Raw genomic sequence first — 13,111 nt, 5'->3', positions numbered from 1 at the left:
TGAGAGCAGAGGGGACTGGCGCAGCTTCCGGGGGGAGGTTGGGGTCTGGGTGGCAAAGCTCCAGGAGCAGTGGCCCAGCACCAGCAGAAGAGCAGAGGTGGACCTGCGTTCCTATGGCACAGGGCAACTCCTCAGATGTCCCCGTATGCCAGCGGGACACACAGCAGGCCAGGAAAAGCCATAGACCTAGACAGGCCTGGCCGTCTTCATGGGTCGCCATGTCAGCAGCAAGGGCTGGAACCCACACAGATGGTTCAGCCAGGTATGGGCAGCTCTGCCTGCGTTCTCACCACTCGGTGCCCTCAGCACAGAGCCACCTCGGGAGTGGGAGAGGAAAGCCCTGAAGTGAGTGACAACATGCTGAAGCGACACAGTGGCAACTGTGGAAAGTAAGTTCAGTTACTAAAAAGTAATTCCAGGGCTGTGGTGGTGGCTCGGTGGCAAAGCGGTTGCCTCGCACGTGTGAGGCACTGGGTTCAATCCTCAGCACCACACAAAGATACAAATAAGCAAAATAAAGATATTGTAACCATCTATAACTAAAAAAATAAAAAATAAAAAATAAAAAGTAATTCCATAGGGAATGGGGAGTTTTTTGGTTCCACTTTTGTGGCACTGGGGGCTGAACCTAGGGCCTTGCCCGTGCCAGGCAAGTGCTCTTCCACTGAGCCCCTCTCCAGCCCTGGAAGTTAGCCACATTTGACAGTGTCTCACCGAGTTGCTGAGCGCCTCGCCTCTCCATGGCTGCCAGCTTTGAACTCACGATTCTCCTGTCTCAGCCTCCTGAGCCACTAGGATTACAGGCATGGGCCACCGTGCCTGGCTGGGAGTTATTACTTAACAGGTATGAGTTTCAGTTTTACAAGGTGAAAGAGTTCTGAACATAGATGGGGCGATGGTTGAACAACTCATCGTATGTACTTAATACCACTGAACCATGCACTCAAACGGTCAAGATGGTAAGCGTTGTTATGTGCATTTTATCAAAATTTTAAGAATTGGAGAAAAATACTATGAGGTTTGCTCACCTGAGGTTGTGGCTTATACAATTGATACCTAGGACAACAGATAAGAACCAAAGGGGACCTAGGGTCCAGAGAGGCTGAGTTGAGGGAGAAATGGAATATGCTTTAGGAAGGGCCAGGAACACCAAGAGATGGAGGCGTGGATTCCACTGTGTGCCTGGTGCCATCTGGGCGCAGCCTTGAAACCAAGCACAAGCCTCCTGCTTACATGCACGCGCACACACACACACACACACACCCAGCACTTTGCAATCACACCTTCCGGCCCAAAGGAATTATCTGCTTGTTGGAATTTGCATGCTTCTCTTAGGCAAAGATTCTCACAAAGTTCATGGTCATATATGATTATTTTATTTTCCAAGGCAAGGGTTATAGAATACGCAACTGAATTCTTCCTGAAGCATTAGAAGCCAGTGGTAGTAAACACTTCTTACGTAAGTTCAGTGCAGGCCACGGGGCTATTTCTCTTCCTTTAGAAGTGCTGCTGTTATCGTGGCTTAGGGAGCCATGCAACTTGCGAGAGTAATGGTTTTATGAAGAAACCACCAGGCCTTTGAGCTCTTGCCCCAAATCTACAAAAACCTTGAACTATCTTGGACAAGCATCCCTTTAAAAGCCGACAGAAGAAGAGAATATCTATCCTACTACAAAGTTGTCTCAGCCCTCAGGTGGCTCCTGCCTGCCGTGGTGGTTTACGCGGTCTCCTGCATCGAGGGAGCAGGAGAAGTGCTGGCTCTGCATGGACGGCTGTCCCAGCAGCCCACCCCCCTCTGGAGCCCTGAGCATTCTCTCCTCCTGCCTTTGCTGGTAGGGCTGGGGGCTCCTCACATCCTGGAGAGCTTGATGTCATAGGTCACCATGTTGAAGTTGTCCCAGGCAAAGAGCTTCTTCTCCAGGGGGTTATAGTCGATCATGCTGCTGTACTTGTAGCGGTTCTTGAATGGGATGGTCAGGGTCTTACTGACCCCTGTGCCCGTGTCATAAGCAAAGTTGACAGTGGCTTCGGCTGAGGAATAGCTGCTGACCGTGTACAAGGTGCCACAGATGACGAAGGCGTTGGCGACTGACTGCTTACGGATGTTGGTCTCCCAGGTCTGTTCCAGCTCCAGGCTCTCCGGGTTCAGTTTGGAGAGGACGATGGCTCCTTTGGCCTCCTCGGTGCTGTAGATGACCCACAGGCCCGTCTCATCCACAGCCAAGTCGATGTCTGTGTAGCCGCCCCACGAGTACGGGAACTGTCCGTGGTAGCCGGCCCCCGGGATGTCCTTCTCCGCCTTCACTGCCTCCGTGTTCAGCTCGTACCTGATCACGGTTCTGGACTCGGCCCCCTGGAAATAGAGGCTCCCCCCATACACCACTGCACCGGTGCTCTCCAGCGCCCGGGGCAGCACGTGTACCTTGGAGGGGTAGCCCTGCACGAACTGGCTGATGAGGCCATACTCAAAAACCTGGTGGATGTCTGTGCCCACCGTGTCGATCCTCCACGTGGTCTCTTGCGTGTAGGGGAAGGCGGGCCTGGGGTCTCTCATCCACACTCCGTACTTGCCGGTGATTGTTTCTGCGGTCCTCAGGGTGACAGGCTCTCCTACCCAAACCAGTTCTCCACAGCCTGATGGATTAAAAATAAAAATTTAAAAAAAGGCACCTCGGATCCATCAGCTCTCCAAATACAGACAGTGACAGAGTGGAAGCAGCAGAGCAGGCAGAAGTAGGGGCCCCAGGACCAGCTGTCTGGGCTTAACAGGCCTGACTTTCAATAAGCTCCTCAGCTCTGCACACCTCGGCCTTCCCAGGCAACGGGGGACAGCAGTACTGTTTTGGGTAGCAGGGCTGTTTCAAGTTTGAGATGTGATTAGACATGTTAGGTGTAGGTATAGAGAACATGCACAGCAAATGTGCGGTGGGTCTGTCGTGGGAAGGGATTCCTGCTCCTCCCAGTCGTCAAGGGGGAGGTCTTAGACGGCTTCAACCACATCGGCAACACTCGAGCTTGGCAGGGACCCCGAGTGTTCATTAGATCACTTCCCATGACTTCCAAGTTATTTTAAAAGAGTGAAAATAAATTCCTTATAAGAATAACTTCTAGTTAGGCCTGGTGGTGGACACATGTGATTCCAGCTCTTCAGGAGGCCCAGGAAGGTCAGCCTTGGCAACTTGGCGAGACCTTGTCTCAATCAAAAATCAAGAGGGCTGGGGGTGACAAATAAATAAAATGAATAAATAAAAGAAGGCTGGAAGTGGAGCACATTCCCCACCTTATTAAGGCTCTTAGCGATTAGATATCTGAATATTAAAAAAAAAATTTGCTGTGGACTTAGAGGTCTTCCTTGTCATATGCGAGTATCTTATAAGAAGAAACCTCAAACCTAGTTCAATCCCCAGCACTTAAAAAATAAAAGGTAGAAAATTTAGATTTAGCAGAATCAAGAGAGATTTCTGTGCTTTAGCGGGCACCTTCAACGTCGACACAGAAGGTGGGTACCGTTTACTGAATCATGCTTTGAATATTTCATTACCCCATCCCCATGGGTGCCCTTCAGTGCTCACAGTAATTGTAAGTAACACAGGCAGAGCTTCTAGAAATCATTCCTTCAGGGAATACTTTGGAGAGGGGCAATTGTGCTTTTCCTAGGTGGCCGAAGTTCAGCAGAAATACCTTTACTAACAGACAGTGCTAGATGGGGCAGGGCAGCTACCTGGCCCTCAGGTTAAGGGTGTGAGGAGCTCCTGAGGCTTCCCAGGTGCAATGCAGTGACCAAGTGGGCTAAATAGGCCTTGTCATCTTCTCCCGGTGCAGCCCAGCTGCCTTCCAGGGTGGGTGGCAGGACTCTCCTGGGAAAGGCTGCCTCCCTGAGGACCTGCCCTGGCAAGAGGAAAGAGTGGGTGCTTGTCCTCAGTCCCTCCCTGTCTCTGCTCCCAGGGAGGTCACTCCTGATGGCATTTACTCTCCAAATCTGAACACAGAACTAGACACGACAGAGGCCACGTGGGCTCAGCAGGGAAGACACCCACTTCATACCGTCATCGTCACTCCTGGGAGGGCCAGAGGGACTCTCCAAGATCTGGGAAGCCGGAACCTTGGTCAACTCCGACTTGAGTTCCTGGAAGGCCAGCGTGTCCAAATTCCACTGAGAAGCTGTATGAAGAGAGAGAGTCGGGCGGTGCCATGAGAAGAAACGGATCGACTGCGGAGGAGAGCATTTAGTTAGGCTCCCCAGACTCCTTGTTGGAGACCTGCTTTAAGATGATGCTGGGGTGTGGTGGGGGATCAGGCCGGGGAAGACTCTTGGGTGGGGCTCAGAGCTGCCCTGGGCTCATTCTTTTCTCCCCATTGTTGTGATTGTTTTAAAAAATCCCATATTTAAAAAGCTTACCTAATTACATAGCAGTTAAATCACTTAGCAAACTGCCTAGCACAGAGTTGGATATTCAGAATAAAATAAGACTTTGCACTTTTGAAAGACTTTCCACCAGAAGGGCAGGCTTGTGAGTATATGAGGTGTGATTTCAGGAATATTAAGGCTCTTAGCAATTAGATATCTGAATATCAAAACATTCTTTTGCTCTGTGACTTAGGTTTTCCTTGTCATATACAAGCATCTTATAAGAAACCTCCAGATTTTTTCTTTCTTCTTTTTTTTTTTTTTTTTTTTTTTGGTTGGGGTATGATGTGTGTTACTGGGGACTGAACCCAGGGGAGCCTTATCACTACCTCCCTATCCCTTTTTTTTTCTTTTAAAACGGGTTCTTGCTAAGCTGCTGAGGCTGGCCTTGAACTTGTGCTCCGCCTGCCCTGATTACAGGCATGTGCCACCACAACCAGCTTATCATTTTATTTTTAAAATACATTTTTATTTTTAATTGACACATGTATCACTGGGGTCCAGAGTGACATTTCAGTAGATCAGCTCATGGTAATTGGCACGTCTACCACTTAGACATGTATTATTCCTTTGTGTTGGGAACATTCAAAATCCTCTCTAGTGATCTTGAAATATGCAGTTGTTAGTAACATGTCAAGCTTCACACGCTCAGTTGAAATGTCTGTCTCTTTCTGAGGCCACACTGCATAAGGACGAGTGTGTGCAAGGTTCCTGTGAGAACTAGGGGAGGGGTGAACTGTGGAGAAGGGGAGAACATGGGTGACCCTGGTTAGACATTTGGTCATTGTCACCATGGGTCCTATCTTTGCTTAGGATTCAAAGCAATTCTTGACTCCAGGGATGAAGCAGTGGCCACAAGGAGTATTTTAAACAGGTGTGGCTATTTTAAACTGTAGGTTTGATAATTCAAGTACAGTAAGGCCAACAGATCCCCAGGCAATTGTGTGCTGGGTTGTGGCCCGTAATCCCAGCTGCTTGGGAGGCTGAGGCAGGAGGAATCTCTCAGTAATAGAGCACCCCTGAGTTCAATCCCATTGCCACACACACACACCCCACATAGTAATAATTCAAGGGTGGGGATGTGGAGTGCTTGCCTAGCCTGTGAGTGGCCCTGAATTCCATCCCCAGGACTAGGGGGAGGGGAGAGATAGTGTGAGGCAAACCATGGAAACAGTAAAAAGATAGTGGTTTCCAGGGCAGGGTGCAGGCAGGAATAAATAGACATTGCATGCGGGCTTCCTGTGCATGGTACCCTAATGGTTATTTTATGTTTGTCCAAAACCCAAAGCATAAGCTGTGATCTTAGTAACTATGATGTGTTAGTGTGGGTTTGTCAACTTTATCCCTGAGGGGGGTCCGCGGGAAGGGGGGAAGCTATGCCTGTGGGAAATACCTGTACCTTCCTCTCAATTTTGCTGTGAACCTAAAATAGCCCCCAAAAGTCGTCTTTTAAAAACAAAGATCTTGAAGTCTGTATTGCTGTGGGTCCCAGGACAGGAGAAATGCCACCCTGCTAGGGGAGGGGTGCACATGGGAAGCCTCTCTCACAGGAGGCTGCAGCGGTGGGGGACAGAGTGGTGCTTCAGACTTTCAGGGAAGTGGGACGAGGCTGTGGGATGGCCATCTGCAGCTAATGAGATTCAGTCGTTGCCATCACTCATTAAGTGCTACTGTGAGCCAGTACATGCTAGGTGCTTGCTGTTCAATTCCTCTATTTCCTGTAACAGTCCTGAAAGCAAGCCAGGCCCAGGGGCTCCGCCTGTAATCCCAGCCACTCGGGAGGCTGAGGCAGGAGCCTGGCACGTCCCAGGCCCGCCCGGCCACTTAGACCTTGTCTCAAAGAGAAAAAAAAAAAAGGGTTGAGGGAGCACAGGGTGTGGAGGGATGTAGCTCAGAAGTAGAGTGCCCCTGGGCTCAATACCCACACGGCAAAATAACAAAACCAAACAAAAACAGTTCTGAAAGTGAGCACTGGTATCTCCAAATGCAAATGAGGAAAGCAAGCTTCAAAGGGGTTAAGTAACTCCCCCAGGGTCTCACAGCTAGTCAGTGGCAGGGCTGGAACTGGAACCATGTCTTCCAAAGCTGTGGCAGATGTGAGCCCTTGCACCCTGTGGTGGGCGTGGCCAGTTGTAGGTGTGAACCCATCCACCTGTGGTGGGCGTGGCCAGTTGTGGATGTGAGCCCTTGCACCTGTTGTGGGCGTGGCCAGTTTTGGATGTGAGCCTGTCCACCTGTGATGGGCGTGGCCAGTTGTGGATGTGAGCCCTTGCACCTGTTGTGGGCGTGGCCAGTTTTGGATGTGAGCCTGTCCACCTGTGATGGGCGTGGCCAGTTGTGGGTGTGAGCCCGTCCACCTGTGGTGGGCGTGGCCCGTTGTGGGTGTGAGCCCGTCCACCTGTGGTGGGCGTGACCAGTTGTGGGTGTGAGCCCGTCCACCTGTGATGGGCGTGGCCTGTTGTGGATGCCTGCTTCTCACAGTTGAACACTTGCCCTTTCACACCTGCCTTGGGAGAGCCAAGGTCCCTTGTGTAAAGTGAGTGAACTATCAACCCATCTCAGTAGAGGACACTAGAGGGACACTGGGCTGTGGGAGGTTGTCCCTGGGTGCAGAATGCAAGGGAGCCCTGCCCCAGCTGCTCCTCTGTGACCTTGCAGCCTCGTCCTGGCCATGGACTTTCCACCGCCCTCCCACACGGAAGCCAGCACTCCGTGGGCACCGCAGTGCTCTGAAGGCCCTGAGGGCCCTGCTCCTCTCTTCCTGGACGCCCAGGCCCCGGGAGGCGCTCGGCCCACCTGTGTCCTGCACTCAGGAAGTGTTTGGCACCCCCGGACCTGCTCAGGCCAACCAGCCCCCTCTCTGCTCTCATGGGCTGAGCATACCTTGTCCGATGAGGTCTGGACCCCTCCCACGTCCATCCTGCCGTCCATCCCCTCCCTCCTCTGAGGAGCCACGTGGAGTTTACCTCTATCTTACAGTGGCCCCGTCATCACAGTTAGTCTTCATGCTGCATGTCCCTGGCGGTACCTTCTGGGGCTCTACTCCTCACCAGGCCAGGCGGCTTGGCTCCTTGGGGAGTGACCCAGCTCTGGGGCTGAGCCCAGTGCCCTGTGGGCATCACAGTAAAGACACAGCTCTGGGGCTGCTCACAGCAGCACCCCATGGGCTCTTCTCCTGATTGCCAGGGAAGAGCGGAGGTGCACTGGCTGGTGCTGAGTCCCACCCTGTCCAGCACTGCCCTGCAGGCTGCTGAGCCCTACAGCCTGAGCTTCCCCCGGCTCTTTCCTTGCTGTGCAGGAACCACGCCTCACAGTTCTCACTGAGGTAAACAAGAGCCACAGCAAAACATAATGTCAGGGAATGGCTCCCGGCATGACCGCAAGGCCCGTTCCCAGTTGGCAGATGGAGGGCTGCACTGGGAGCCCGCGGCTGCTGCTCGTTGTGTCAGCCAGAAGCATCTGGCAACATTCAGACCCCAGAGTAGAGCCATCTGGCACGAGGACCCAAGGCGGGAAGCATTTGTGTGAAGGGGCCTGGGCTGAGCCAGAAGTTGTAGATTCCTAGTTCAGTCCTGCCAAGTCCCAGCTGTGTGACTTTGGGCAAGTGATTCAACTTCTCTGAGCCTCAGTATTCTGAACCTCACAATTGAATGAGGTTACTTTAAGGATTGCATAAGATACTATCAGTGAAATGCTCCTCAATAAAGATGTGTCAAGGGCTGGGGATGTGGCTCAAGCGGTGGCGCGCTCGCCTGGCATGCGTGCGGCCCAGGTTCGATCCTCAGCACCACATACCAACAAAGATGTTGTGTCTGCCGAGAACTAAAAAATAAATATTAAAAATTCTCTCTCTCTCTCTCTCACTCCTCTCTCACTCTCTCTTTAAAAAAAAAAATGTGTCAAATTTCCCTGGAATATTTCAGTTGCTAACATTTCCTTCTGAATGCAAAGAAAAAACAGAGATTATGAAAAGGTTAGCAACTGTGTTGTGTCACAGTTAAAAGGTTTATGACTTAAAAAATCAAAACTCAGTCCTTCTGTGGTTTCAAGGTTGATGTCTATTATAAAGTTTTGGAAGTTCTCTGTCTGTTCTGCCCTAATCTCCTCTGCTAAACTCGTTCTAGGAAGCTTGACCTAGAAACTAAGCTCATTAACTCATTTGCATAATCATGCAAATGATATTGTAATGACTTTTATAAATATTTATTATCAGTGCTTGAAAAGTTCAGTGTGTGTGTGTGTGTGTGTGTGTGTGTGTTTGCAGTTCTAGGGACTGAGATCAGGGGTGCTTTATCTCCACTGCATCTCCAGCCCCTTTTACTCTTCCACTTTGAGACTGTCTCCCCCTAAATGGCTGAGGCCAACTTTGCAAAGCTGGCCTGGAACTTGTGATCCTCCTGTGTCCACTTTCCAGGTAGCTGGGATTAAGGCGTGCACCAGCAGGCCTGGCCAGTCAGTCTTGTTAAATGAAGAGCCAGGCACGGTGGCGCCCACCTGTAATCCCAGCGACCTGGGGAGGTGAGGCAGGAGGACTGCAAGTTTGAGGCCAGCCTGGGCAACATCAGAGACCCTGTCTCAAAATTACAAACAAAACAAAACACTGGGGTATAGTTCAGTGGTAGAGCACCCCAGGGACTGGGTTAAATCCCCAGCACCAGAAGAAAATACAAATAAATACACACATATATTTATGAAATTTAAATGAGGAGAATGAGGAAAAAAGAGAGTGCCGACATATTTAGAGGTTGACACAAATACTTTTGGAAAGTGGAGATCAGCTCATAGACTCGTCCCAAGCGCTGCCCCAGTGAGCTCTGTCTCTAGGGTCAACCCGTGTTATAGGGATGCTGCGTGTATGTTGACGGTGACGGAACTCGAGCAGAAGAAGCCCTTTGTAGTGGCTGTCCACTTACAGGGTGGCTCCTCTGTCGAGCCCTGGGCTGGGCACTTACCCATGTTACTTCCAATCTTGGGGGTCATTGTCCCGATCCTATGGCACTGGGAATCCTTGGCACTGGCTTGAACTCGCCTGGTTCCCACTCCCCATCCTTTCCCAGCCCTGTGGTGGTGGCCCTTCTCTCTCAGGTGTCACCCGCCAGGACCTTGCCTTGCCACCCTGCCCAGCTTCTCTGACTGTGTGGGAGTCTGCTAGAACGCCTGGTGGCCTCGCCATAGCCTTATCAGAGTCACAGATGAATGGTCCCCACTTCTGTCACATTGGACAGGCCCTCTGTAGGTCCTGACTGGGACTGAGCTGCTGTTGTCCACTGTGGTGACTTTGAGAGGCCCCTGCCATCTTGAGTCCTTCCCTGAATTCTCCCCCTCTCCCCTGAAATAAGCCCACAATAAACCACCTGCACACAGCCGCCTCCAGGCTCCGGTCTGTGGGGGACCCGCCTAAAGCAAAGGCTAAGCAGAGAAGAGCACAGGTTCACGATATTTCCCCTGCTTTGGGCTTCCATTCATAGTGCGGGCTTGTGTGCAGGTGTGTGCGTGTGTTTTCTGTCACATGTGTGCATGGATAAACAAGCGACTTCTGTGCTTCCAAGGAGAGCTAGACAGTGGCAGTAACGGTTAGGACTATGGGTGGCCTCAGTTTCCACATTCGCAAGCATGAGCCAGTGGCACTGGGGTCTGTGGGGTCCCTTTCAAGTTCCACATTCTTGCACAAATGGAATTTCCTGCCAAAAATGATCCACTACTAGAAAAGAGACTCCAGGTTTGGAGTTGATTCTAATGGGCCGTTGCCCGATTTCAAAAGCAGAGCAGTTGGAAAGCCCAAAAAAAAGAAATATAAAATCAGAGGACACAGCTAAGAAATTCCAAAGACCTGTTAAATGGCCACAGTCATTAAGAAAGACAAAACATTGTATTTTCACTGCACACACATGTGTGGGTTTGTGCTGAGAGCGTCATTCCAGGAGCGTCCTGAAATCAGTAAGGCCCATGTTATGTCCAGTAATAACTCCCTGTTGTCCTTCCAGACTCAAGTTCAAGTCAGTGCTCCCTCTGCACTGACCAGCTGTGTGGCCTTGGACCCTTTAACCTCTGAAGAACTCGCTCCCTAGTGGTGACATTCCGAGTGGGATCTCTTCCAGTTCTAAGGAAGCAGGGTTTTAAGCGATCCTCCACACCTTACAGTCATTTCATTTGAACCCTGCAGAAGCCATTCCTCACAGCAGGGCTCTCCCTTGCCGAATCGCAGATTCGGAATGCAGGTACACAGAGAAATAAATAACTGACCCAGGCGTCGACTCAGGTTTCCTAGCCTCACCCCTCTGCAGATCTTGCCTTTCCTGTAGAAAGCTTTTTTTTTAGAAAATATTTTTCCCATCAAGTTATTTGGAAAGATACTAAGAAAGTCCCCCCCATCCCACCCCGGCCCCCATGTACTCTGCACTTGGACCGGTCAGTTGTTAATTGTCTGCCACATCTATCGGGCCTCTTCCTCTTGTCCTCTAATTGTTGCTGAACCCTCTGACAGCAAAATGCCAACCTCCTGGCCCTGCACCCCAAGCCCTTGAGCAGACATCTCCTTGGAACAAGGGACTCTCCTCACATCTGTACCACCACTCTCTCCCCCAAGGACCCGAGCGTTCAGACAGTAGCATGTGCAGTCGGTGTTCGCATTTCCTCAAGGGTCCCACACGTCCCTTGTGATTTTCTCCCTGTCTGTGCAAGAGCCAGGCAGGGGTCACGCACTCTCCGTTTGGCGACCTGTCTCTTGGTCCCCTGAGCCTAGAGCCTGCCCTTCCTCCAGGCCCTTTCTTTCTTCTTGATGAAGGGTCCAGACTCTGTCCCACTGCACCGTTGCTTGCTTCCTCCTGGTGGGAAAGTTCGTCTCACCCGGAACATTTAGGAGTACAGTTTTCACAAGAAGTGATGCGATTACTGTCTCCCCTGCTAATGGGGAGAGGGTGCCTGTCCCCTGAAGTACACAGACCTGTCCCCAAGCAAATGTGGGCCAGGAGGGACAGAGAGCAGCTCAGTTATAAAAGCCACCTCGGGAACTTAATTAAAAGCAGAGGCTCTCAGAGGAGCCAAGAATAGGAAAAACCTCCAAAACGACGATGGAGGGAACCCCAAGTGCTGCTGCAGAGAACCCCTTAGTATCTCATTAAAGTGCTGCCTTCCCAGGGACAGAGGCCGCTCTGGCACCAAAGGGTGGGAATAATGGTCCCTGAGCAGGTTCAAAAAGAATAGTTTTCCAAAAAGTGCCGTTGGGAGCCTCCTACTGATCACATTCCACTCATCTCTCCCCTGATCCTGGTTCCTTGTTTTGCTTCGGGAGATGAAACCTCCGTGCCGGATAGTCACCAGCTCAGAGCCACCAACCACACCAGCTTCCAGGAGCCGAATTGCTGGAAAAATGTGAAAATACCTGCTTTGTCCTCTTAACCCCGAGTGGTGTGCTCGTTGTGTGGTTTCTGGGGACAGGAGGGGCAGGAAGAGAAGGCTCGGACACTTTTCACAGGTCCCCAGGAGCGTGTCACCTGGGGGACCAGGCAGACCCCCACCTGCGACTTACCTTCCCTGGAGTCTGGCTGCACCTCCCGAGGGGTGGCTCGGGTCTGGGGACATCGGCCCCTTCTCAGGCTGGCCACTTCCTGGCTGCTGCTTTCCAGCCTCCTGGCCAGATCCTCATTCTCCTGCGCCAGTCGCCTCTTCTCCTCCTCCAGAGCCGACTTGTCTCGGAGGAGGTTGCTGTAGGCCACCTCCAGCTCCCTGGTTTGGGTCTCCAGCTGGTCTCGCTCCTTCCTCAGGGTGCCCAGCTCTCCCTGCAGCCCCTCCTGGCTCCCCTGGGGCCCAGCAGCCTGGCCCAGGGTCAGCTGGTTGAGGAGATTCTCCAGGGAGCTGAGCCGAGCTATGGTGGACTGCAAGTCGGCGCGCTGGGTGCTGCTGTCCCTCTGTAGGTCCTGGATGGCTGACATGGCCTGGCCCTGCTCGGGGCAGCTGGACTCACTGGGGCTGGCCACACTGAAGGTGTACTGGCACCGGCCGCTGCGATCGTTGGCCTTCCGGAGCTGGGCCGTCCTGGCCCCCGTGCCCCACGCCAGGCAGGCCAGAAGCAGCATGTGCGTAGCTGGCATGGTGGGCCTGCAGCTGCCGAGCACGGGGAACCTGCTGCAGAGGCTGGGCGAGCCTTCCTCTGAAACTGGGCAGCTCTGTGAGGTGGCTGGATGGGTGGCTCTGCTGGCTCCTGCCTGGACTCAGACAGGCTTATATATCCCGGGGAGCCAGCCCTGCGTGGAGGGGGTAGAGAGGTGGCCATGTGAGGCCGGGTGGGGCCCGCACAGGGGGTTGTTTCCAACACGGCCAGTGAGATTCTTAAAAAATAATCTTCCAGAAGTCTGTTTTGAATTTCTCTGAAAAAAATGTCCCACTCTACACACCCTACACCACAGTACTATTCCCCGTGTGTCTACTCTATTATTTGGGTGTGAGGGCACACATTCACACTCATAGATGTCTGCCTCATCCGAAAGGAAGACTTGTGGGCTGATTTGAATAAGAACCTATTTCTAGTTTGAATTTCCATCCATTGCACAAATTGCTTTGTGCCAGGCTCTCTCTGCAAGGACTGAGATTACAGATGCCTATGGTAGTTCAGGCTCTGTATCGGGGACAGAGACAATTAACTGCCCACCAGAGCACATGGACAGCACTGGGTGTCGGGCATCTGTGGAAGCAGCTGAAAGAAGA

At 51.9% G+C, this 13,111-nt stretch overlaps 1 protein-coding gene and 1 long non-coding RNA gene across 2 annotated transcripts; both read right to left on the bottom strand.

Annotated features, from left to right (window-relative positions):
* Nucleotides 1-1,353: 1,353 nt before the first annotated feature.
* On the bottom strand, nucleotides 1,354-12,621 carry MYOC (myocilin). Its single transcript, XM_081299714.1, has 3 exons — nucleotides 11,937-12,621; nucleotides 4,045-4,161; nucleotides 1,354-2,634 (listed from the first exon to the last, which is right to left on the bottom strand). The coding sequence occupies exons 1-3, from the start codon at nucleotides 12,496-12,498 to the stop codon at nucleotides 1,850-1,852; spliced, it is 1,464 nt and encodes a 487-aa protein (XP_081155840.1). The 5' UTR covers nucleotides 12,499-12,621; the 3' UTR covers nucleotides 1,354-1,849.
* LOC308652030 lies at nucleotides 6,502-8,095 on the bottom strand. The gene is made up of 3 exons (XR_014022714.1): nucleotides 6,848-8,095; nucleotides 6,766-6,806; nucleotides 6,502-6,519 (listed from the first exon to the last, which is right to left on the bottom strand). It is a non-coding gene; the product is annotated as an uncharacterized lncRNA (long non-coding RNA).
* Nucleotides 12,622-13,111: the final 490 nt, after the last annotated feature.

This window comes from Spermophilus citellus (genome assembly GCF_964194105.1).
Source record: "Spermophilus citellus genome assembly, chromosome: 6".
Classification (NCBI taxonomy): Eukaryota; Metazoa; Chordata; class Mammalia; order Rodentia; family Sciuridae; genus Spermophilus; species Spermophilus citellus.
Note: the sequence above shows the minus strand (reverse complement) of the source record. Positions and strands in the feature narration are given on the sequence as shown.